The following is a 24,713-nucleotide window of genomic DNA, read 5'->3' on the forward strand; positions in this document are numbered from 1 at the left end:
CGAGTGTACAATCAAGAGCACTGTCGCGTGAGTCGGTACCTCGTGATGCGCCGCCGGTCGAGGAAGCTGGGCGAGCCGGCGCGGCGCGGGATGGACGGCGAGCGCGAGCGCGCCGAGCCGCGGTCGCGCTCGCTCGATCTACGGTAATCGGCGTACACGCCCGTCATTGTTCTGTTCGGTTCGGTTCGGTTACGAGTACGTGGCGCATGCATCGCGTATTATTTGTTCGGGAAAACATTCAAAATTACTGTTAATAGGCTTGTTGACACTTTTTTTTAATGGTCTTAAATAGGCTAGATGACACTTTAAAAAAAAACATATTTTTTTGAGACGTGATTACTTGAAATTATTAGTTTTTAAATATGTTTTTGATAATACGAGCTGCCGGCCATGACAGTCTATATTTCAACTGTTTTATGATGTCACTACAATAAATCCCATACAAAATGGAGCGTTTGACAAAAATAATAGTTAACAATTTAGTTCGACGTTTAGTACATCATGGGTATTAGTGACGTCACAAAAAGGAAGACAAGGAGAGAGAAAATTTGAAAAAAAAAATAAGTTTTAAAAGAAATCCTTAACTTTTATTAATTTATATCGATATATTTCTGACCCTTATTCCATGTACTACACGAAATTAATATTGTTTATATTAAATTTGATATGAGTTGACTACCCTATTGTTCATTATCGTTCTACTAGGTTGACGGAAAAAAATATCATATATTTTCGAGATGTGAACACATACAAATTTCAATTTTTAAATATTTTTTTGACAATACGAGCCAAAACGCTGTCGGCCACGATATTCTATTTCATGACGTCACGTCAAGTAATCCTCTACCAAACGGAGTGTTTGACAAAAATATTAGTTAACAATTACTTTGACGTTTAGTACATCAAGTAACATTTGTGACGTCACAATACGGACGACAGCGTTTTTAACGTTTAAAAAAATTTACAAAATGCATAATTTTTAGATTAACTTTTCTATAAAATCCTTTTATTAATTAATATCGATATACTTCGGATCCTTATTACATGTACTATACGAAGTTAATATTTGTACTGTTTATATTAAATTTGATATTTCAATATACAGTGCGCGAATTTATTTGTGCTTTTTAACTGTAATATCATAAAAATGAAAAGATCATTTTTGTATGTCACGAATAAACTGAAAAATTACTGGACCGATTTGAAAAGTTATTGCACCAGTTGGGAGCAACCTTAACAGGCAGTAAAATAAGCTATAATATTTGCTACGCCGTATTCCCACGTTAGCAAAAACTACGCGGGTGATACCGCTTATTGTCTTCTGCTATAATATAATGGAAGATACTTTCTGTTCGTATTATCAAGTACAAAAATGCTTCAACAATAATATCCAAATACATTGTTTACAGTTAAACACAATTTGATAATTACCTTGACGAACGAGAAGATCGCGACGAGCTCGATGATCTCGAAGAACTTCTGCTGCTGTATGAACTAGACCGGCTTGATCGGGAGCGCCTGAATACAACAAATGAAACATCATCTTACAAGGTCAAACTCTATGTGGAATGTTTATCAACAAATAGTTTAATAATGAGGGTATACATACTAATTTACATTAACTTGTTACTAAATGAATGACATCTTTGATTATTAAGCCTAGATCAATTAGTTATAAAATTGCATACGTTTTCTACGTGAATTTTTAATTTTTTGTCGATAAGTATTTTGTATAGCTATAGGATCGCTCGTTACTGCAAATAAATATTATTTTGCATATATAGGCTAAATAAAATATATATTAACTTTTTAATTTAATGCAAAAATATACTTATAAGTTGAAATAAATATCGGAGTTTAAGCCTTAGTGACAACTTAATTGCTCAACGGTAAGAGCGGTCGGACTCATCACCGAGTGGTGGTAGTTCCATCCGCCGCCCCGTTGGTCTATTGTCGTACGCACTCCTAGTACAGTCTTTCCCGACTAGTTGGAGGGTAATGAGAATATTGGTCATATTATAAAAAATATGGCAAATGTTATATATATATATATACAAAAAAAAAAACTTACCTTGACGACGAATAAGACCGTGACCTCGAACGGGACGATCTGGATCTAGAGCGTGACCGGGAGCGGGAGCGTGATCGCGACCGGGACGAGGAGCGCGACCAGCTGCGGCGAGACGCGCTTCTGTCGTGCTTCTTCTTTACTTCTGGAGAACTTTCCACATTAACGGGACAATCCTTCTTAGGACTTCCTGGTTTTTCCACACTTTTGCTGTTAACTTTCGGCGACTTGTCCACCAATACGGGACTGTCTTTACGAACGTTTTCCTCTGGCTTGCTATCGTGAACGGCCTGCGAAGTCGAAGCGCCGGCCGATTCTTCGATCCTCTTGCGCTCTATCGATGCTTTCGCCATTTGGGTCAACTTCTCCTTCAGTCTGTTCAACTCTTTGTTGTCCAGCTCATCTTGACGGGCTCTTTCATCGAGGCTCAGGAAGCCGTCCTCCGAGTCGTCGTTTTCGCTGGACGAACTGCGCATACACGCGGCCTTCGGCTTATTGTATTTCTCGGCGGCGTCTTTGCGTTTCTTTTTCTTTGATAAGTCAGATGGGGATTTGATGTACTTCCTCTTGTCTTTTTCTGGTAACTTTTCTATAATGTCGCGGTATCTCTCGGGGCTGCGCCGCGCGGGCGAGTAGCTGAGGCTGGACGTGCTGCGACTCCTGACATTTGACCGCGATTTCGATCTGTCTCTGTGAGATTCCTTGCGATCGCTCTTCTCTTTGTCAGTTTTGTCTCTTTGGTCTGGCTTGGGTGATGCATTACGTCTCTCTGAACTCTTTTTAGATTTCATGTTTGGTGTGCTGCTCTTCCGTTTGTCTCTTTTCGAGGGTCTTCGCTCCGATGCCGAAGATTTTGATCTACTCCGCGAAATTTTACGACTTTGCTTGTCCGCAGGAGTGGGTGACTTTCTCCTCTGTCTAGTATCGTCCCGTTTGTGTTCTGATAATTTTGAACTAGTTTTATACTTTTCCACTTTGCGCTCGCTTTGCTTTCTATCTGGAGATCCATTTCTAGCATATTCTATAGATGGACTGCGCCGTCTTTTCTCCTTTGGAGATTCACTCCTCTGCTTATGACGTCTACCTTTGCTTTCTTTCGACTTCCGAGGCACTTCTGTTTCAGAGTCAGATGAAGAAGAAGAGTGCTCTGGTCGGCTGCTGTTTTTGTAATACCTTTCTGGTTCTTTTCGTGCTTCTCTTTTATGAGACTTACTGTCATGAGCACGTTCTGGATACGCTTGGGACGTTTCTGGTTCATCTCTTGCAGGACTTCTTTTCTTTTTTCGTTTGGGTTCATCTAAATTGTCTCTATAGAGTCTGTCATTGTCAGTTCTAGAGTTTTTGTCTTCGTCTCTTCGGGATTCTTCCTGTCGTCTATTTCTACAGTCAGGAGATTCACTTCTCCTCGGTCGCTTTTTATCGTTGCGCTCTTTCGCCATTTCTTTAGATTTTTCTTTTTTATTGTTATACGATTCTTCTTTTCTACTATTGTCAGGCGAAGGACTTCTGCGTCGTCTTTTATCTGGAACCGGCGAATCGCTCAATTGTCGTCGTCTCTTTTCTCTGTTTTCAGATTTCTTTGGTGGTGGTTCTTCAGATTCGGAACGAGAAGGCGATCGCTCCCGATCACGTTTAGACTGTCTAGAATCTCTTGGTTTATCATAATCATCCCTGCTAGAGTCTCTGTTTTTATCTACCTTGCTTACGTATGATTTTCTTTGTCTATAATCTGGTGACCGGCGCTCATCTCTGCGTCTAGTTTCCGGAGATGACCTCCGTTCGGTGGATCGCCGTTTTTCAACTGATCTACGTTTATCGGTCGATCTGCGTCGTTCAGGCGATCTACGTTGCTCAAGTGACCGACTTCGTTCATCGCGCCGTCTGCTGGAATAGTTTTGTCTTGAGTTATCCTCGTATCGGCTATTACGTTCATCATTTTCCCAATTCTTTTTTCGATATTCACTCTCTTGTGGCTCAGTAGGACGTTCCCAATTTTTTTTACGGTTATCATTTTCTCGCGAGTCTTTCGGGCGTTCCCATTGTCTCTCTTTTGTCTGTGTTACTGGCGAACTGAAACAAATGTATTACGATTCAGAGTTATTAGCAAAGTTAGTTGTCTATAAAAAGTGTAAAGGAGATTTTCCAAAATTGTATGAAGCCTAGGCCAGGTCATTGAACTTCCGTATACATTCTACAATATAAATGCAAAAATGAGTTTATTTGTTTTATTTAACTTACCTCTCGCGGCTGGAGGGTGCACTGCTGGCCCGGCGTCTGCTTCCCGACTTTTTCTGTTCAAAAATTAATATCGCAACATGAACATCATATTGAAACAATTCGGCAATAAACACCAGTGCCAATACAAGAAGACTAGTGGTTATGGCAACTAAAACATATTTTACTAAAATAATAATTAGAAATTCATCATTTCGCGAGTCTCTGGTTGCAATTGAAGAATTTCTATTAATCAAAAATAAACAAAAAAAAAATATACACATGCATCTCTAATCGGAACCAGACAAAAAACAAATTTAGAGGCGTTAACACAAAATTCACTGTTTAAAAAAAGCTACTCACGAAAGCAAATATTGAATAAAAGTTAATCTTAATGGACGAGTTGTTAGTTTTTTTGCACTTTCTCATTATATTACAATAAAATATATTATATCCATAACACTCTCTGTTGTCATAACAAATCTAAAATTATGATAATTATTTCCAGGAAAAAAAAATAAAGGATTTGGCACTAGTGCATTTACTCCTTCTTTACACATAATATCTTCTAGTTTAGTAACCACATTGCAATGTTAATAGAAAGTTCGTAAGATACATAAATACATGTATTACACAAAATCAAATGTAATATAACTCTTTGGGACGTACCTTAAGCAACATACGGAGGTGGTAGTGTATACCATTTAAACATGTGGAGCATCCTTAATTAGTTTTGAGTCAATGAGAAGAGGGAGAATGTTATGGATTAGTTACATTTTTATATAAAATCAGATCAATCTGGAGATTAAACAATGTGCGATACAAAAACGTGCTTAGTCATATCCGGCTCGGAGGACCAAAAATTAAACATAAGCAGCATTCAACGACAGATAGTTTACGGTGCTCGTAATCATTTAATAGCCGATTTATCGAACACTTTTATTACAAACACGAAACATGAAGCACGTTTTTCCAATACACATAAGGGCTTGCACGCTGCGGGTAGCGATACCAACGTCAGTTCGACGGTACTACGAAACGCCATGCATTAAATGGTGCACATCGAGAACCTCACATATTGTATGGCCCATATTGTATAATCTCTTCGTAAATACAGTTAGTCACAAATGTATATGAAAATGCAATAACAAATTTAACACATATTATTTTTAGTTTTTCACCTAACAGTGTTTTACTGAGTGTTATTGTTTTGTGATATACTTACAGTATACGTTATTTCTTCAAGTAAAGATGGCTATCCTATGAAATGATGCACAGTTAAACAGATAATTTTTACTGTCTATTTTTTGTATTTACAGACAAAAAAGAAAAATAAATAAAAAATGATATAAAAAGACAATAATCACAAATCAGATTGTAAGCCCATGTCAGATTGTATGTCCGTTTATAAAATACAAACGGTTAGGGTACTTCCATAATAAAACTTAGAAGCTCGGGAAATATGTATAGAAAAGGAAAAATGTTGCAAAACAAAATAGTGATAACTACATTTCACAGCATAAGTCGAATGCATAGAAAAATATAGGGATGTGTAAAATTATAATTTATACAATCACGATCCAGTTATATTTTGAAATAATTGTGCAAACAATTTCGGAACTTCATATGTAAGATCAATACGATCAATACTTATATGATTCAAATAAAAAGAAAGCATAGTGCTACATAGGCTATGGACATTATTATCTAGAGGACGTTTATGAGTAAGGGTTGGTGACATGTCAGTGTATTTGTGACAAGAAATTTCCCCAAAAAGAACTTAAAATAATCAAATATATTTCACACTCAGATAAGACCCAATATTCCCATTTCTATCCATTAAATTACAAGAGACAGTAACTCTAAAGAGCCTATAATTCAAAGATTATGTTAACAATTTCTCGTATTGAAATAAAATTACAAAAAATATAGCAAGTTTTAATTTTAATATATATTATACATATTTTTTACATGACGTTGTTGAAAATTAAGAAAATATATGCCATAATAAATAAATTTTATCGTTCGAACATGAATGCATTTTTTCGTTGAAAAAGCTAGTGTTTGGGCATGAACAAAATTTACCAAGTTCTCCTCACAGGTTGTGTGGTAATGTGATTTTTTCAAAGGCTTTGATTCATACAAATTGTACTTACAGCCTAATAAATATCCCCCTAATGGGCATATCCCATATTACAATATGTATAGATAGATAGATAAAGTGAGAAATAGAAGAAAAGAAGAAAATGAGAGATAGAGAAAAGAAGAGAAAGAGAGATTAGACTCACCAATCATCATTGTCATAATGACAAAAGATAAATAGAAGATAGATAGTAAGACAGAGAAACCAGACCCACCAAAATAAATTGTTATCTTGAATTTTTCCTCATTCTTATCTATACAAATCTTTAACTTTATATCTACAATTCTTTCGTTCGCATTAAAAGGGACGATATATAAATAAAAAGAAACAGTATTTGCTTTGGTTGGAAACATAATCTTTGAATATTAAAAGGCCTAATCTCAAACTGCTATATCGTACGGCAAATCAGTAGGCATTGGCCTTAAGAGATATTTACCTTCTTCTTCTTCTGGCGTTCGTCTTCAGAGCTGGAAGCGCTGTCGCCTTCTGAACTGCTGGAACTCTCTGCGTTCGGCGACTTTGAGCGTTTCTTCTTTTTCTTGCTGTCTTGCCTGCAAACGTAAATGAAGAATTAATAGCGACGATAATTAATCATATCTTTACTCTGACTTATTTTTACTATTTGACTACATATTTTGATTATTATTATTGATACAATAATCTGGCCGACGAATTAATGCAATTAATACAAGCTGCTGGAATCAGACGGCTTAAAACTGTTTTGGAAGTCCTTAAGAGAGTCTATGTTCAGCATGGATGTCCATCAGATGACAATGATCATTACCATCATTAGATTGTTACAAAAGGAATAGGACTGTTACTAAAGACAGTGTTTTACTAGTAAATGTCAATATATAAAAACAAATGACACATCATAGCTACTCAAATTGGCACATACTCAAAGACCTAGAGTCTGAAAAACCTTTGTCATTTTATGAATACTAAATATTCATAAAATCTGATAGCCATAATAGGATCACCTTAGTTTTTACGGAAAAAAACCCTTTAATCTTTTCATCCGTTTCACGAATCACACCAATATTATAATCACGACACAGATTTTGAATGGAGATACCTTAATTTCTCCACGATAAAGACTAAAACGCTTCAGATCTTTTAGGACAATCCCAGTTCTAGAGACCTTTTTGCTATATTGGAGTAAAAATCAAGATGATTAAAGGTATGGTTGATATTCCTATGGTACCTAAATTTTCGTAAGTTGGACTAGAATCTCTTCTAGTCCATTATGCAAACTCATAAAAGTTTCTCATTATTATGCAAACATATGACAAATATTTAAGCTATATGTATTTTGTATATGAAAAACAGTTCTTGATGAAATGTAACACATGATAGCTTACATATATGTTATCTGATTTATATGAAACAGACATGTAATAAGAATACACAGTAAGACGTTGGCTACTGACAATTAAATAGGATGTTCAATAAAATTTTATATATTTTTCTTAAATTCGGAAAATAAATCCTCTAATAGTCTTTATAACCATTTTCATACCTACGAATAAATCGCCATAACATTTTTCTTTGACTGAAAATAAATTAATCCTTTAAACAATCCATTCCACGTTGAATTATTAAATGTAAATCATTAAATTATAATTTATAACATTACTTGCCTCTTAGTTAACTCTAGGGTCACCTGTCTAAGTTTAACAAAACATTAATCAATTTCTTTAAAAAAAAAATAAGTAACAGAAATATTGTAATAGTTTGTATGTGTTTTGTAAATTAAGAAATATACTTACTTATCTTTCTTATTCTTCTTTGATTTTTTCTTCTTGGACTTTTTTGCTTCTGGCGAAGTGCTGGAATATAATACATCTGTATAGAATAAACACTTGAGTCAGCTAATATTCATAATATTAGAGTGGTTAAAGATCTCAATTTCTCAAAAAAATTACGAAGTTCCGCTAAAAGGCAAAAACAATTACATATTTAATGGTTTCTCAGTTACGCGATTTTTTGGAAATCTATCAAATATTGATTATACCAATGTGAAGAAGGCTCACATTTTGAATCATAAATTAAACATTTGGTTTTTAATCGTGGTTTTGGTGTACCTCTAAAATTTCTTCATTTCATAAATGTAAAGTAAACTCAGGCCAATTATTTTTGGACATGTATTGCACTCAAATTCACCAACAAAATTGTCTGTCGTTTTTTGAGGGGCACTCACACATCGAAAATATTTAATACCAATGAATATATCCTGTGTCCTTACACTACACACAACTATAAAATTCTTAATTAAATCGTAATACATACACGTGTAATTTTAACACAATGAAACATCGATTCTATAGACGCAGTTTGTATAAACAAGTTAAACCATGATCAATTGATCATATACTTTTGACAGAGGGGTAACGTCTAGCGAGTCAGGTCTGAGATTGTAAACGATTATACAAGTATTTATCACCTTCGCTTCTTTTTCTTTTTAGTGACGTGCGTGTCGCGCTCCTCCCGCTCGTGGCTCGGCGTCCTCACCAGAGGGTACCTCTGCGCCTCGTCCCTCGCGCGCCTCTCAGGGTCCAGACTGGTCCCCTCCACGAACCGAGGCGATATGCCAAAGGCTTCTCTGATCCGAGCATTCTTCTCCTGCTGAGCCTCCGCCACTGCGTGTGTCTCGCGCACGCTGAAAACACAACCGAATTACAAGATGGCCGCCGACACAAAGTTTTCTTTTTTAATAAGTTTGCATATCGTGGAGCGCTAAGTTGCTATTTGTGTGATGATTTATTTAAATTCTAATATAGCAGAACATACTGAAGCTCCAATTAGCCGGAAACAAGATGATAATTACCTGAATAGCACCTAAGTGCGCTAGAATAGGGAAATAGTAAATTAATTTCTCATATTAAGTACCAGTGTGTATAACTAAGTCGGTCGCAATCAACGTATTGCACTACGAAACCGTAATTCTATTAACGTCGATTGATTACTGCGAAGCGTGAAATCGTTTAAGAATCCTATTAGTATTGTAGGCGTAGCGTTTATAGAAATGTGATTATATTGTTTTCATTTGTTCTAGTTATCGTATAGGCACGGTAGAGATCAATGGCCGGTAGAAAACACACCTTATGACGGATCGCATAGATTTCCTCTCCTCCTCGTTGGAGAGACAGACCTGCAAATTGTTGTTAACATTGTTGCGATTGGTGGCGCAACTGCATCGACAACAGCAGCCCCTGAGCCCTTCGAGGATGGTTCTCAGGGCTGGCTCTAGGGGGTCGTTGACGGGGGCATGTCTGATGGGGTCGACGGACATGTCCGGGTTGGGGTCGTGGGAGGAGGCGCGGGGGCGGCGCTGCGGGCCGGCGAGCACGGCCTGGAAAGTGCCCCGCCAGAGGCGCTCGAATACGACGCGGTTGTTGTGTTCGCGACGCGACGCTCTACCACGTTGCATTATAACTAAATTCCTTAACCTAGTGGAAGACTTGTTTTCTTAAAGCTAGTTAGACTAAGGCGGCGGGGCCGCTGGAAGACTGCGAAGGCGTGGGGCGTGACGTCACATGGTAGTCCGGCCGGCGGCGGCCCGGCGGCGCTACTGCAGGAATAACAGGAAGCATGCGACGCGCGCACCCTGCGCAAACAACCCATCTCCGTTCTGACGCCGCCCTGATAACAAAGGGCCTTTGAAGCGAGCGCTCCGATTTAATCTCCGTCCGAATTTCACCAACGCAGACGTGTTGTTTTACGTGTAAATGAATTTAACCTTCATATGGTCTTTCTTGACCCATTTAAAGAATGAAACGAAGCTTATTCCATGGGTAAATTTTGTTTCAGATTTGAAATTTTGAGCCTAATATATTCCGTGAATAATTTGTTTTTGGATTCCATTTTTTTTTCGTTTACGGTCCTCGGGTCAAATTTGACGTTCTGACGCCGCTCTGCTAACTAATCTAACATAGGGCCTTTGAAACGAACGTTCCCATTTAATTTCCTATTGAAATTTTACTTAGTCGGCATTATTTAATAGGTCACAACTGTTTTTTAATTGTTTTCCACAATTCTGGACGGGGCTAGTTTTTTTCTTTTCAGTTTTTATATTTTATGCAGGCGGGTTTTTTATTTTTATAGTTATTTTATTTATTTTTCACTTTTTAGTTAAAGAAAATATGGGGAATTTCGGATTTATTACGTTTACGTTTTTATTTATATATCCCTCGGTGGGCAAATCCGACTCACACTTTTCCGATTTTAATATTTAATATATTTAATTGGTGTTTGATAACTACACTTCACATACTTACTCGCACCTATAGTCATCCGCCGCGCGTATTTTGTATAGACAATTAATAAATAACGTTTTTCTAATTGTAGTTTTTTTTTAACATGACAAAAAAAAATTCTACCAGTCAAGTCTATAGCGTCTCACAGTCGTCATGTTAGTTTTTTTCAATTTCCACCAACATTGGGTTATCAAGACGAATCTAACGATATCTTAATTATGTAAATCAGCAGTTTAGAAGATGTGATGTAATAAAAATCATTACATAGTTACACACATACGTACAAGATACGCTACAAAAACATAAACCCTCTTGCAGTCGGGTAAAAAGAAAACAACAGTGTTAAAAAAGCGATACACAAGTAGTATAGCGCGCTTGCATAAATTTTTACCAGGAAACTTCTCAGATGATACGAAGATAAGAATCAGCTATTACGGTCCTTGCATATTTTAATAATAACACCATTAGACATAATTGCACGTGCCTAGGTATGTATAGGCGTAGGTCAGTAGTTTTTCTTTATAAAACAGGTTAAGTCGTACAAAACAAATCCCACAACTTCACAAGCCTACCTACTCGTATAGCTATATAAGCCATGCAGCTGACCGCGTTTTTCATGTAGGCAAGTAAAACACGAGTAATACGTATATAAGAACTGCGTCAGCGTTCCTATTTTACAATTTGAAGTATCACGCGTATATCTGGCTACGTTTTGCGGTTTATTTTGGATTTGGGATTGATACAGACAGTTGCCAAAAGCTAATGTGCTGTGTACGTAGCACAAGCGTGTACGTTTCTCTATCTTCAGACGCAATCACAACACCATTTATCTACTTTTGCTGGGATATAAATTATGTAAAAGCTTCTTAAATAAACGGATCGATACTGGCAAATATTGTGATTTGTGTGCAAATTGTATATACATCACAATATTACACATCTCTTTTAATCGACTTCAAAAAATGAGGAGGTTATCAATTCATCGGAATCTTTTTTTTTAGGAATGTTACTCGAAGACGCCTGAACCGATTAGGAAAATTATTTTTTTGTTTGAAAGGGTTCGGAGTATCTTGTAGAGGAAACTAGTGCGTTTGTTAATGTTTTTATTAAGTATTTTAAAGCACTACAATTCGATAAAGGTCTGGTGTAGATCTGATGATGGAGCCGAAGCACAGTCGAGAGAACTCCTTATGCAGTTACAGCAGTTACCCTGTGTTTGGGCTTGATTAATTTATATTGACGAGAACTTTACATCAAGATGGGATGTGACTATCATTCAGAGTCTGGTGATGGAGACGAGGGACAGTTAAGGGAACTTCTCAACGGTTTACAATAGCTACTTACTATTTACTTAAAAATAATTTTTCTCGACAGGAATTTCAGTTTCAGTTTTAGTTCAGACTCGACTCGAACAACAAGCTGCATGTATGTATGAGTATATATGCATAAATAATAAATGACATTCCAGGAAATTCCTACACATTTACTATTCCTAGGTGAAATTCCGGGGGATTCCCTAATGTCCGTATTGACTTGGCGAGCCTACACGCGGCATGTAGCGTTTGCTGGTTTGGCAGACGATATTGAATCTGTTAATTGATATACGAATTTCGCTTGTCGTACATTATTACGTCCAAACGTGTGCGATAAACTTTCGTCGTGCCGTTGTATTTTATTAGCGTGCGATATATTTTATAGCTTACTAACGAATGTAATAAAAAATATATAAACGGCATGTTTAACATGTTTAAATGGTACGTCTAATGTTTTGACAGAGCTCGTCTGAATTATGCTGGGATTCATGTTCTCGGTGCCAAACAGTTCGTTACTTTCGGCATATCCGTTTATGACACGTTAGCCTTTTATTGTTGTCGAATGAGACCCACCTACACCTGTAGCTAAGTGGCACGTTGACTTTCTTTCTACGATCACAAACGCTTCATAAACTAGAAAAATGTATGGGAATGACATTTGCTATCGACAGGTCACGTGATCAAGATCTGTCATTACCATAATTTTTTCTAGTTTTCGAAGCGTTTGCGATCGTAGAAAGAGAATCGACATGCCAGGGATTTTTGATGTTTCTGGTCCGGGTGTGACCAATCCTGATGCCCCTATTACTGTGGCTGAAATCCACTTCGTGACGGAAGAAATCGCAGACCTCGTCTTTGTATCTATGTGAGAAATTACACGAAATTTAACAGAACGCCTAATTTATTTATTAGGATACCATACTTTGGTACTTAGGTTTGCTTACATGAAGACGAGTCTAATGAAGATGACATTAATGAACCGTCGGAGAGTGTAACGGAACCTTCACTCCCCACCACTCAACCCCTCTCCGCGCGCGCAATGCGTGCAGCAGCGCGTCGCGCAGCCGCTTCGCAGTTTGGATCGTGCCGCGATGCAAGAACCAGCTCATGACTAAGGGCCCCGTATGGGTTCGAAACTAGTCGGGCATACTCCGACTTAATATCACGTGAGTTTTAGCCGTGTTTCATAATCAATTAATAGGATACCATACCATACGAGTTAGGACCATTTGACAGTAACCGTGGCGCAGTAGTATGCGCGGTGGATTTACAAGACGGACGTGCTGGGTTCGATCCCCGGCTGGGCCGATTGAAGTTTTCTTAAGAGGCTTCAGCCATGGCTAGTTACCACAATAGCGAGAGAGACGTACTAGCAAGCGATTTAGCGTTCCTGTACGATGTCGTGTACAAACCGAAAGGGGTGTGGATTTTCATCATATTCCTAACAAGTTAGCTAGCTTCCATTGTTAGGAATAGGATCGCATCATCACTTACCATTAGATGATATTCTAGTCAAGGGTTAATTTGTAAAGAATAAAAAAAAATACTATAAGTACGTTTTAAAAGAGTTATGTGTCCTAGATATTCTATTTTTAATGGAACTGACATTTCCACATACATCCAGTTTCACATACAAAAACGCCTGTCTATACTCTGTACATCTTACTATTACAAACTAAGCCAACAGTTCCTCATAAAATGATAAAAAAAAAGTAAAATATCTATACTTACTAGAATAAAAGTAAATACGGATGCAGTTAACATGAATACATATTTCTTAACTGTGTCAACGGTACCATGTATTATGTAACGATACACTGTAGCAGAACTACAGTGTATGTGTGAAAAGCACGATTGTGAAAAAAAAAACAATACTTATATTATTTCAGTTGCACATCTCTTGTGATATTTATGGGCTACGGCCTTGTTATATTGTAAACTGTTCTAAAAATATGTACTTCGAAAGTGGATTTTACGTGTTTTTTTATGGATGCACAGTAATAAATTCCGAATTTATTTCCTTCAGTCAAGAATGATACAGTTTTCTTATTAAAATTTGCCCGTCCGTCCGCCCCTAAATCTAAGCTACACATGCCTGTAATTTCATCGACATACTTTCGGTTTCTACACGACATCGTACCGGAACGCTAAATCGCTTGGCGGTGCGTCTTTGCTGGTAGTGTGGTATCTAGCCACGGCCGAAGCCTGCCACAAGCCAGACTTGAACCAATTAAGAAAACCTTAATCGGCCTAGCCGGGGATCGAACCCAGGATCTCCGTTTTGTAAATCCAAGGCGCATACCACAGCGCCACGAAAGTCGTCAATAAGGCCGGAGGGTGGAAGAAGCATGTCGACAGTAATTCCCCAGATACGTAAAGAGTTCTATGAATTTTATACGATTTTACATTATTCTTCTATAAATATATTCTATCCCAAAGTTTCTTTCTTCAAGATTTTCTACTGTATTTTTATATAAGTTCACATAATTTATCGGTAACTTACGAGTATATGTTTTTATTGTTCATGTGGAATTTATATGCTTTTTCACCGCATGTTACACAGGAACGAACATATTTAATACCAGACATCTGACTTTTATCACATCAAAGCGTGGCTACGTTTAGTAGGTATACTCGTATTCTATTACCTTTGAGGAAGACTGCTTTTATTCACGGAAAGTCACGCTTTGCATCTCACTTTTCTTTATCATTACATTTTTTCTTCCGACAAAGTAAAGTCTAAACAAAGTAAATGTCGCAAGGAATATATTACCAAGACTTTAATCTATACATATTTTAAAACAAATTCATGCGCTCTGTCTGTCTGTTTCGCAATAAACTCAAAACTACTGAGAGGATTATCATACTGTTATCACCAATAGCTGCCAAAAGATAGTGTGGAGTATAGTGTAGGTAAGGCTCTCGAAGTGCCAGCGTAAAAATTTTCTACAGATTAATCGTTTCGAAACGGCATTACAAAGTTACACGGTTTTTTAACTACTACAGCTGTCATTAATAACGAGACTTTAACCCTTAACTTCACTTAACTGTTTGTACATTGCAGTACACGAGGGACTTCGTATTTTAATATATTACACGTGTGTACATTTAAATTGGAAAGAACCGAGCGCCGCGGGCTGGAACGTGTCTCTATGTTCTCCTATGTGGAGTAAGACTTGACATTTGCACGGAGAGCTTGTTGAAAATGCTTTTAGGTCGACAGGAGCTGTTGTATAACATTGTGAAATAGTTTTTAGTTTGCGATATATATAAACTAGCAGACGCACAAGGCTTCGTCCGCCTTAAGACCTCTTTAATGACAGGCGTCCACTGATCCGCATCGTATGACAGATTTTTGTATAGAAAGTCATACAAGTGCGTCCACTGATCCGCATCGTACGGATCGCATCGAGCGGATTTTATCTACCGTATAATTAAAAATCCGTTTGATGCGATGCGTCCGACACGTACGATGCGAATCAGTGGACGCCTGTTATAATCCGGCCCTGTCGCAAATTCTGTTCTCAGCGGACTAATAATTATTTATAAAAAGAGTAAAAAGAAAGTTCCAGATTTTTTAATTAACTCAGGAACTCCTTAATTCATTTAATTAACAATCTGCGAGCTAAAAAGTTGGGTTCCAACAATAAAGACATTAATTAATTAAATTTAAAAATTAAAATAAAGTATTATTTAAGTATATTAACTACAACACCAAAAATAATTGGTACAAGATTAACTGAAATACCGATGCCGACTTTACTGCCAAGTGCTAAATGATTAACACCTTGTCAACATGTTCATGCTACTATGTGTGTTAATGGAACGAAATAATTAATAATCCTGCACTAAACATCTGTGGCGAATAGCTGGGGCATTGGTTCAGTAAAAATACACCAAATGTATATATTTGCCTACTGAGCGTACTGGTATAATGCTGCGTAACTAATTAGGGATATTATATATTTTTTTAGTAACCAGTTGGGTAATTTAATAAAAATTAACGACATACAAATAATTTATTTACATACACATGTACTTTGTAATAAGAATTTAAATAAAATCAAAGATATATCACTACACTATCCTAGTAACAAATTCTCAAACTTAAAATGGACAGAGTTTCGACCTTACTCGACCGACCCTATGAAAATATCGTCTCGAATCAAGTGCGCAATGACCTATAGGCTAGCTGCACTGTATAGCCATTTTAATCCCTACTATTATGATGTCATCTTAGAATTCTCCTAACATTTTAATAATTTGGACACAATGGGTGATCTGGAAATCCAAGGCTTCGAAAAAGCGAGCCCGCCACAGAAAACACAGTGTTAACGCAGGCGTTCACATATCCGCATCAAACGGATTTTAGTTTTCTTTGTATAGAGAGTCATACTAGTGCGTCCACTGATCCGTATCGTAGCGATCGCATCGAACGGATTTATGTACAGTAAAATTAAAAATCCGATTAATGCAATGCGTCCGATACAAACGATACGGATCAGTGGACGCCGACCATTAGTCAAAACATACTAGGACGTTGTACGTATGTATTCATTAGTCATAAAACGGGAGCCGATTTTTATCGTTCTTAATAATTATTAGTTGGTACTTATTACTTGATACGTAGCCTCGTATCTTAGTTTGTTTTTTTTTCTGATAAAATCATAAGAGCGTTAGGTATCTGTAATGAAGAATTTATGGGTTGATGAAATGAACTTTCACCTCTATTTCATACATGGCAAGTTTTATTATCGTAACAAAACCTATGAATACATGATTACATGCCTTCTTGAAGGCCCATTGTACTTTGTAAGTCGTAACGTCCCTACAATAATACCTCAATGGCGTTAAAATGCATACATACGTACGACTGTAGGTACCTATAATATGATAGTAATATTAGTATAGACTACAGACGATCGATCTGCATTTCCTTTTTTTTTTAAAGAAAAAAAAAGCGACTGGAAACATGCCTTCTTGAAGGCCCATTGTACTTTGTAAATCGTAACGTCATACCTCAATGGCGTTAAAATGTATACGTACGACTGTACCTACCTATCGTAATATGATAGTAATATTAGTATAGACTACAGACGATCGATCTGCACTTCCTTTTTTTTTTTTTTTACAAAAAGCGACTGGAAAACAAAGGGCCGCAAGCAATCAAGCCCGATGAATACTTGAAACTGAAAAGCGCTCATATCGAATAGCATGAAAAACTTCGCATTGTCTGCTTAATTAATAATGTATTGTTTTCCGATGCCAGCGGAAAATGAGAAATTATTTTGAAATGAATTCAGAATCTTTGAACAGAGTAGGTACCTATTGTTCGTTGATTCTAAATAATGAAAAAAAATAGGGATAATTCCATTTTGACTTTTGAATATGCAGAGGGTGGCTAGTAGGGCCGCGGCGATCGATACAGTAGACCGACCCTTTTCCAGTGGCGTGCACAAAGTTTTTAACTAGGGTATGCACTATAAGTGAAAATTGGAAAGTTCCTTGTCCAACTGTGTATTTTGTGGTCCAACATAGGATCGTATTGAGTCCTTAGGGTAGGCAGTGCATTTTTGCATCTATGAAGTAGGTACACGTCACTGCCAGAGTATTATATACTGTGCTACTGCACTTTTCATTACACGATTTTCAAAATATTCTTGGCTATTTCGTTAAATGAGTATTTACATAGGTAATAATTTAACGTACCTACTATTAAACCGACTTCAAAAAAAGGACTGTTATTCTGTGTTCGACTCACGTGTAGGATTTTATTAAAATCTAATAATCCGATTTGGGTGTTTTTGTTGTTTAAAAGGTTTTTGCGCTTTTAAGAAAATGTTATAGTAAAAATTTTCATTTTAGTTTAGTACTCGATAACCAATACATACTATGCCACTATGATAAGTAGCATATTTTGCATTATACCTACGTATTGGTTGAAACCACAGAACAGAAAATGCTAAAAGCTAAGGTTGAAACTAATTATTAGTCCTATAAAAATAATTAGTCCTTAGTCGTAGTTAATTTATTAGTCTCAATAGCTTCATTATTAAAATTTGAGCCCGTCCCGTTGGTCGATTGTCGAATCCTACGACAGTAGAGCGTACAGAAATACTATTAGTGGGATACAGTATTGGTGGCATTTAAAAATATTTTGCATTATCAGTAAAAGTCCCAAACATAGTGTAGAAATTTATAAAATTACGACTCTATGAAAGTTCTAATTATTTCTTACATAGATTTGCCAGAGATTTTATACTATTAGACATGTTGAGTGCCTACAAAAACACCGCAAAAAGTGATCCAAATTTAGCTGAGCACTGAGCGCACACACGCTCAATTTTTTGTTTACTTACATTATATATTTATGTATATTAATATATTATATAGTTTATACACGCAACTCGACATCGCAGGCAACATTTGTTAAAACAACTTCCGTTATTTACTATGTGACTAAATGATATAGGCACTATTATAGTGTTATATAGTGCCTATATCATTTAGTTAGTAGTATTATATATTATAATATTATAGGACTTATATTTCGACGCGCTAGTGACATAAATTGATTGATTGATTGATTAATTGACATATCTCATAGTATAAAATCTTATATCTTATTATATATCTAGCGTATTTATTATCTTAGTGTAGAACATAACACTAAACTAGCACAAAGCAAAATATTATCACCCTTAATGCCTCATGCGAGGGAAGGGGCGACAACGATCGATATGTGAGGGACCTCTTCTACTACATCGAGTACTCTTGGGATGTTCTCGATATATGCTTACATAGGAGCCGGTTCCTATTACCCGTTTGTAAACTGTCGATAAGTTTCCTAGCAACGGCTGTTACAACGCTATTAAATTATTTTCTAATCCTGTGTTGTGTTATCGGTCGCTCGAAGCTGACTTAAACTTACTCGTAATAAAGTGCCTACTACCTTAATATTAAAAATTACTATAAACTAAAAAGTTGCTAAAACGGTGTATCTATAAAATTCAGGAACTTTAATTAAAAAAAATCATTTCGTTCGTAAAGTAAAAATGTCTAATTTTTCTGTCTTATTATTTGTATTTTCTCATGTTTGTGGTGTACAAATAAAGTTAAATAAATAAATTGACCAATTAACTTTATTTTTTTTTCGTTTGTTTTTATACTAATCTAATTTGTGTTTTAAGATTTAAAATGCAGATTTTGTGTGGAGATTTTAATATAAAAAAAATTATAAAAATTAAATAAGCCCTTTTTCAAATAATCATCATTCTTGACGTAATTCTAAATTAACATTGTACAAGGTTGTACAAAAGGATCCCTGACAGAACCATCAGCTAGGGTGGCTGCGATCGATATACAAGGGAGCGCCTTTTTAGGGTTAAGAACTTCGTGTCCGTGCTCACAATATAATAATGTACATTCACATTAATCACACTAATATTATAAAGGTGAATGTTTGTGTGTAAGTGTGTTTGTGTGTGTGTGTATATATTTATTCCTTTTTTGCGCTGCGGCTACTGAAGCGATTCGGCTGAAATTTGGAATCATCATTATCAACCCATATTCGGTTCACTGCTATGCTTCGAGTCTCCTTTCAGAATAGGGTTAGACCAATAGTCCCAATGCGGATTGGCAGACTTCACACACGCAGGGAATTAAGAAAATTCTCTGGTATGCAGGTTTCCTCACGATGTTTTTTCTTCACCGTTTGAGACACGTGATAATTATTTTTTTTTAAATGCACACAACTGAAAAGTTGGAGGTGCATGCAACCGGATTTAAAACCTCGGGAATCGGAAGCAGAGATCATATCCAATGGACTATCACGGCTCTCTTTCTCGCGGCTCGAAATTTGGAATGGAAATAGATTTTACTCTGGATTCACACATAGGTAAAATCCATGGTTCAAACTGAATTCAAAGCAAACGAAGTGGCAGGCTACCGCTAGAATACCGCTAGTAATAATATAAATGCGAAGGTTTGTATGTTAAGATATTTGTTATTCAATCATACAAAAACTATTCGACGGATTTTTCATGAAATTTAGAACAGAGTTTTATTTATCTCGTAATACTAATGATTTAGCGAAAGATTGAGTCACGCGAACAAATTTAATTAACAATTCAATTTAAAAAAACAATTGCTTTATAGTTCTCATCTGCGATAACTGTGGTAATTAAATAATTTCGTGGAACCCCAAGTTAACTTCTCTACGGAACCTTAAGTTAACTTCTCTTCGGAACTCAAAATTCCGCAGATCAGATCAGAGATTCCCAAAATGTGTTATTTTGATCTATTAATAAATAAAATAAGTTCAGTGCCTTTCACAAAGTAAAATCCACGAAACTACATATATGTAAAAAATAGTGTTAGTATACAAATCCGGAATAAAAATAAAAGGATGAGTGATGTTATTGATAGAAATATTCATTTTCTTTTATATAAGTACGGTTCATTACTTTTAGCCGATTTCAAAAAAGGAGGAGGTTGTATGTTTTTTTTAATACACTCACAATACGAATATGGGTCTGCTAAAGAGTGAATTTACAAGTTTACAAACCTGTGGAAGTAACTATAACATTCAACAAATTAATATAAAATATGAGTTTTGAGGCAGAGAGCTGTTTGTAAACACAGTCCATTTAAACGTCTCCACCTAATAAAGCTCAGTATTTCATAATCCGACCCAGAAATCAAACCCTGGACCTCATGATCCGAAACCACACAGGCCAAACACTAAACCAACGCGGCATTTCTTCTTTTTTAAAAGAATATTTTGACGGGTCTTTGTGGCGCAATAGATTTACCAGACGGAGGTCTTGGGTTCGATCCCCGGCTTGGCCGGTTGAGGTTTTCTTAATTCATCCAGGTCTAGCTGGTGAGAGGATTCGGCCGGGGCTAGTTACCACCCTACGGGCAAAGACATGCCGCCAAGCGATTTAGCGTTTCGGTGCTATGTCGTGTAAAAACCGAAAGGGGTGTGGATTTTCATACTCCTACTAACAACCCGCTTCTATCTTAGATTGCATCATCACTTACCATCAGGTGTGATAATCATGGGCCAACTTGTAAACTAACGGATATTTCCATTCCATTAAAAATACAGTCTAATAAATTATCCTTGGTCTAAAAATTAGTCTATTTATAGACCAAGGATAATAAGACTGTATTTTTTAAAATGTACAAATATATTACTAAAGTTAGTAGTTAGTTAATATATGTATTTATACATGTTTCTGTTATTGTAATCATACATAACATGAAACTACACGGGAGCGATAAAATCTTTCTAATTACATTTCCTTCGGGCGAACGAATCGATTTTCCAGTAATAATAATTGCCTATTAAGCTAATTGTTTTTAAACTTGTTTGTGTAAAGAAATGCAAACAGTAGGTTTAACCTTATTACATTAATTAATAGATTAAAAAATAATGATTGAATAGTGAAACTATACTGTCTGAAATCTATCTATTCTTATAATGAAACTGTAACAGGTCAAATTCTGTATTGTATTTTGATAATTTTAGTTGCAAGGGTATATATGTATACTGAACATATATTTTTATTTTTCCGTATGTTGACCGGGGATCACGCTGAAACTACTGAATGAATTCAAATGAAACTTGGCACGATTTGAGACTATAATACGAAGAAGGTTATATGATACTTTTGTCGCAAAAAATAAAACAGCAGAAAGTTTGTATGGGGAGTCCTAAAAATAATGTTATTCAAGACTTTTAAAAATTATACCCATGAAATTAAAAAAGGGGTTGAAGTTTTTTTAATATCAATCGTTGTTGTTTTTTTTAGTTATATTTTTGTAAAATGATTACTGGACTATTTACTATACATAAAACATGCCAAATTATAAATAGAAAAGGGTGAAATAGGGGTTGAAAATTTACATCGATTTTCACGCGAACGAAGTCGCAGGCGTCCGCTAGTTAAATATATTTTACTATGTAGATACGCCCTCCGAATCGAAGGCATCGAAGGCAATCAGAAGTCATATCCAATGGGCTATCGCGGCTTGTAAATGCATACACTAAAAAAAAAAAAAAGAAACTACTTACGCCACTCTCCCGAACTCGTCTCTGGGCACATCCTTGTCAGCGCCGCCGGTTTCTGACAGCTTCGCTCTGAACGCCGCAACCCGCGCCGCTATTTCCTCCTTCGGCAACCTACGCAACCACACCATTGATACAGTCATTAATATAACTAATACAATTGTTAATAAAATAAATGTATTTATTAATAACTGTTTTGCCAAAGCGTTTCGCGTTGTACGTCAAGTGACAATGCAATACCAGGTTCATGTAATGGAATCTCAAAATAAATAGTGAGCCGTCGACTCGCAAGACCTAAGGCCTGGTGCACACTTACCATTCGTATAGCATTGCTATTTAGGTCTTGTTTGAGAGTTGCTTTGATATAAAGTAATCAAAATATAGTCCTGACATATCAGTCAATCAGTCAATATCATCACCATCATTAACAACTCATATTCGGCTCACTGTTGAGCACGAACCTCCTCAGAATGAGAGGGGTTAGGCCTTCGCCCACAACGCTGGTCAAATGCGGATTGGCAGACTTCACGCGCGTAGAGAAAATTCTTAGGTATGCGGATTTCCTCACGATATTTTTCCTTCACCGTTTCGAGACACGTGATATTTAATGCAAATAGAAACTGCATAAAATAATAAATGGGAAATATTCTACCCATTTCAATTATTTAATTTAAAAAATGTTGTGAATATAATTTAAAAAACAATTAAATAATTTAATAAAATCATGTGAGTGGGACGATGTTTTATATATAGGTACGTTGAGTATTTATGCTTTGAAATTATCAAATTCTGTCACTTGCATAAAAATATGAAACTTTAATGATATAATATAACATTGCCTTATTTTACTCATGGAGTAAAATAATTATTTATGTAATTAGGTAATATAATCTAAAAAAGCACTTCTAAAACATTTTTCAGTTTACTGTTTTGTTTTCTTTAAATCGTAATTTACAACCATTTTAATTAACGTAAAACGTTGTGATAATTTTGCACATCGGTTTTGCTAGAATTCGCACGAAATCACTATTTGCTTTATATCTATTTATAACCATTTGCAAATTGTTTTACCCCTATTGAACTATGGTATTATGTAAAAAACTCCGCGATATGTTTCAAGCAAACAAAACCTAAAAATTAAATTTGTCCAAGAATCTCAAGTGTGCACTGTACCTACCAATGCATCGCACGGTGTTGTAATCGCGGAATTACTTTTAGAAAACAATAAAATCCGCGATAACACGCGGCCGGCGTTCGGCCGTATACTAACTAAAACTAGAGGCCTATAGCGCCCTAACAACAAAATTATTGATTCAACTCGTGCGCAAGGGCACTACCCCTAAACGAGGGTGGTGGTGATTAATATGGATTTTTGGGGAGGCAGACTTTGTAAAGGGACACAATCGATTTTTTTTTCCAAATAATAAATCGTTATCAACACGTGCCATTTATGTTAATGACACACAAGGTGCCACTAAAATTTCATTACGATAATAATCTGAAATCTGTAACACGCTTTGTTTTTAATATTATTTAAAAAAAAATTAACCAAGGGGAATTTTTTGACTTTTATATCTTTGACACCAATAATTATTTTTCCAATCCTTTGCCAACTAATGACAAATCCAGGCGTGAACGCCAATCACACTCACCAGTTACTGTTTATAACGAGCTTCTGCAAAGTTTCGTCTGTTTATTTGTTTTTCAATTTGTTTTTTTTTTAATAAACTGGGTACAGGGGTTTTATAGTTGTTAATTTATCACGAATAAATATAATTTTTTACTCGTATGCCTAAGAAATATCGCAGTTTTTTTTAATAGGTGGTAGCACCAGTAATTATGCCAGGAGCACCTCCATTTTAGACAGGCACATGCTAGGTATATGATGGGTGCAACCATGGTTTTACTTTAGCCATTTTTGTACCATCTCTATTTCTATCTGAAATATTATTTTCTTGTTCAGTCCTTTTTAAGTAGTTGGGTCATACTTTTTTAAGCTTTTTTTTCTACAAATAAATATAAATTATATCAATATTGTTACTTGTATATAACTTTTTTACTTATATTATAAAAGATGTGAAGTTGGTTGGGTTGTAGAGGATAAATCTGGATATACTGAACAGATTTTGATCATTCTTGTACTTATAAAAAGCGCGGTACATAACAATTTCCAATCAATATAAATACTGATTCACACAGGGAATAAACTATACATAAAGGTATGCAGGTGAAACTGCAGAGCTGCTAGTCCTACTAATATTATAAATGTGAAAGTTTGTATGGATGTTTATTACTCTTTAACACAGCAACTATGGAACTGATTTGGCTCAAATTTGGAATGAAAATACGATTAAACTCTGGATTAAAACATTTACAGATTACTTTTTATCCCGGAAAAATGGTTTCTGAGGGATTTGTGAAAAACTAAATTCCACACGGACGAAGATGTGGGTGTCCGTTAGTAATAAATAGTGTGGTAATGCTTATACATGCTGCATGCCTGCTCAATGATGGCTGAAATCATGGATGAAAGTGGCACCCCTTGATAAGAAAAATGAATTTGCTGTAACTTCAATAAAAAATCTGAAACAACCAACTCATCTATACTAATCTATACTAATATTATAAAGCTGAAGAGTTTGTT

General features: G+C 35.9%; 1 protein-coding gene across 11 annotated transcripts in view; it reads right to left on the minus strand.

The window, feature by feature from the left end:
* The window catches only part of LOC112043700 (peptidyl-prolyl cis-trans isomerase G), a 244,743-nt gene that overhangs the window by 217,807 nt on the left and 2,223 nt on the right, over window positions 1–24,713 (minus strand). For 4 of the 11 annotated variants that reach the window (XM_024079244.2, XM_052881631.1, XM_052881632.1 and 1 more), the window contains exons 3-10: window positions 22,076–22,183; window positions 8,869–9,084; window positions 8,195–8,254; window positions 6,862–6,976; window positions 4,307–4,359; window positions 2,072–4,138; window positions 1,432–1,518; window positions 40–171 (exon numbers count right to left, since the gene is read on the minus strand). In XM_024079244.2, coding sequence (XP_023935012.2) covers window positions 40–171; window positions 1,432–1,518; window positions 2,072–4,138; window positions 4,307–4,359; window positions 6,862–6,976; window positions 8,195–8,254; window positions 8,869–9,084; window positions 22,076–22,183 — 2,838 coding nt within the window. Of the gene's footprint in view, window positions 1–39; window positions 172–1,431; window positions 1,519–2,071; window positions 4,139–4,306; window positions 4,360–6,861; window positions 6,977–8,194; window positions 8,255–8,868; window positions 9,085–9,526; window positions 9,913–22,075; window positions 22,184–24,713 lie in introns of those variants that run through there. The other 7 variants (XM_052881630.1, XM_052881633.1, XM_052881635.1 and 4 more) reach the window with 3 other exon arrangements.

Source organism: Bicyclus anynana, chromosome 5, assembly GCF_947172395.1.
Source record: "Bicyclus anynana chromosome 5, ilBicAnyn1.1, whole genome shotgun sequence".
Taxonomy (NCBI): domain Eukaryota; kingdom Metazoa; phylum Arthropoda; class Insecta; order Lepidoptera; family Nymphalidae; genus Bicyclus; species Bicyclus anynana.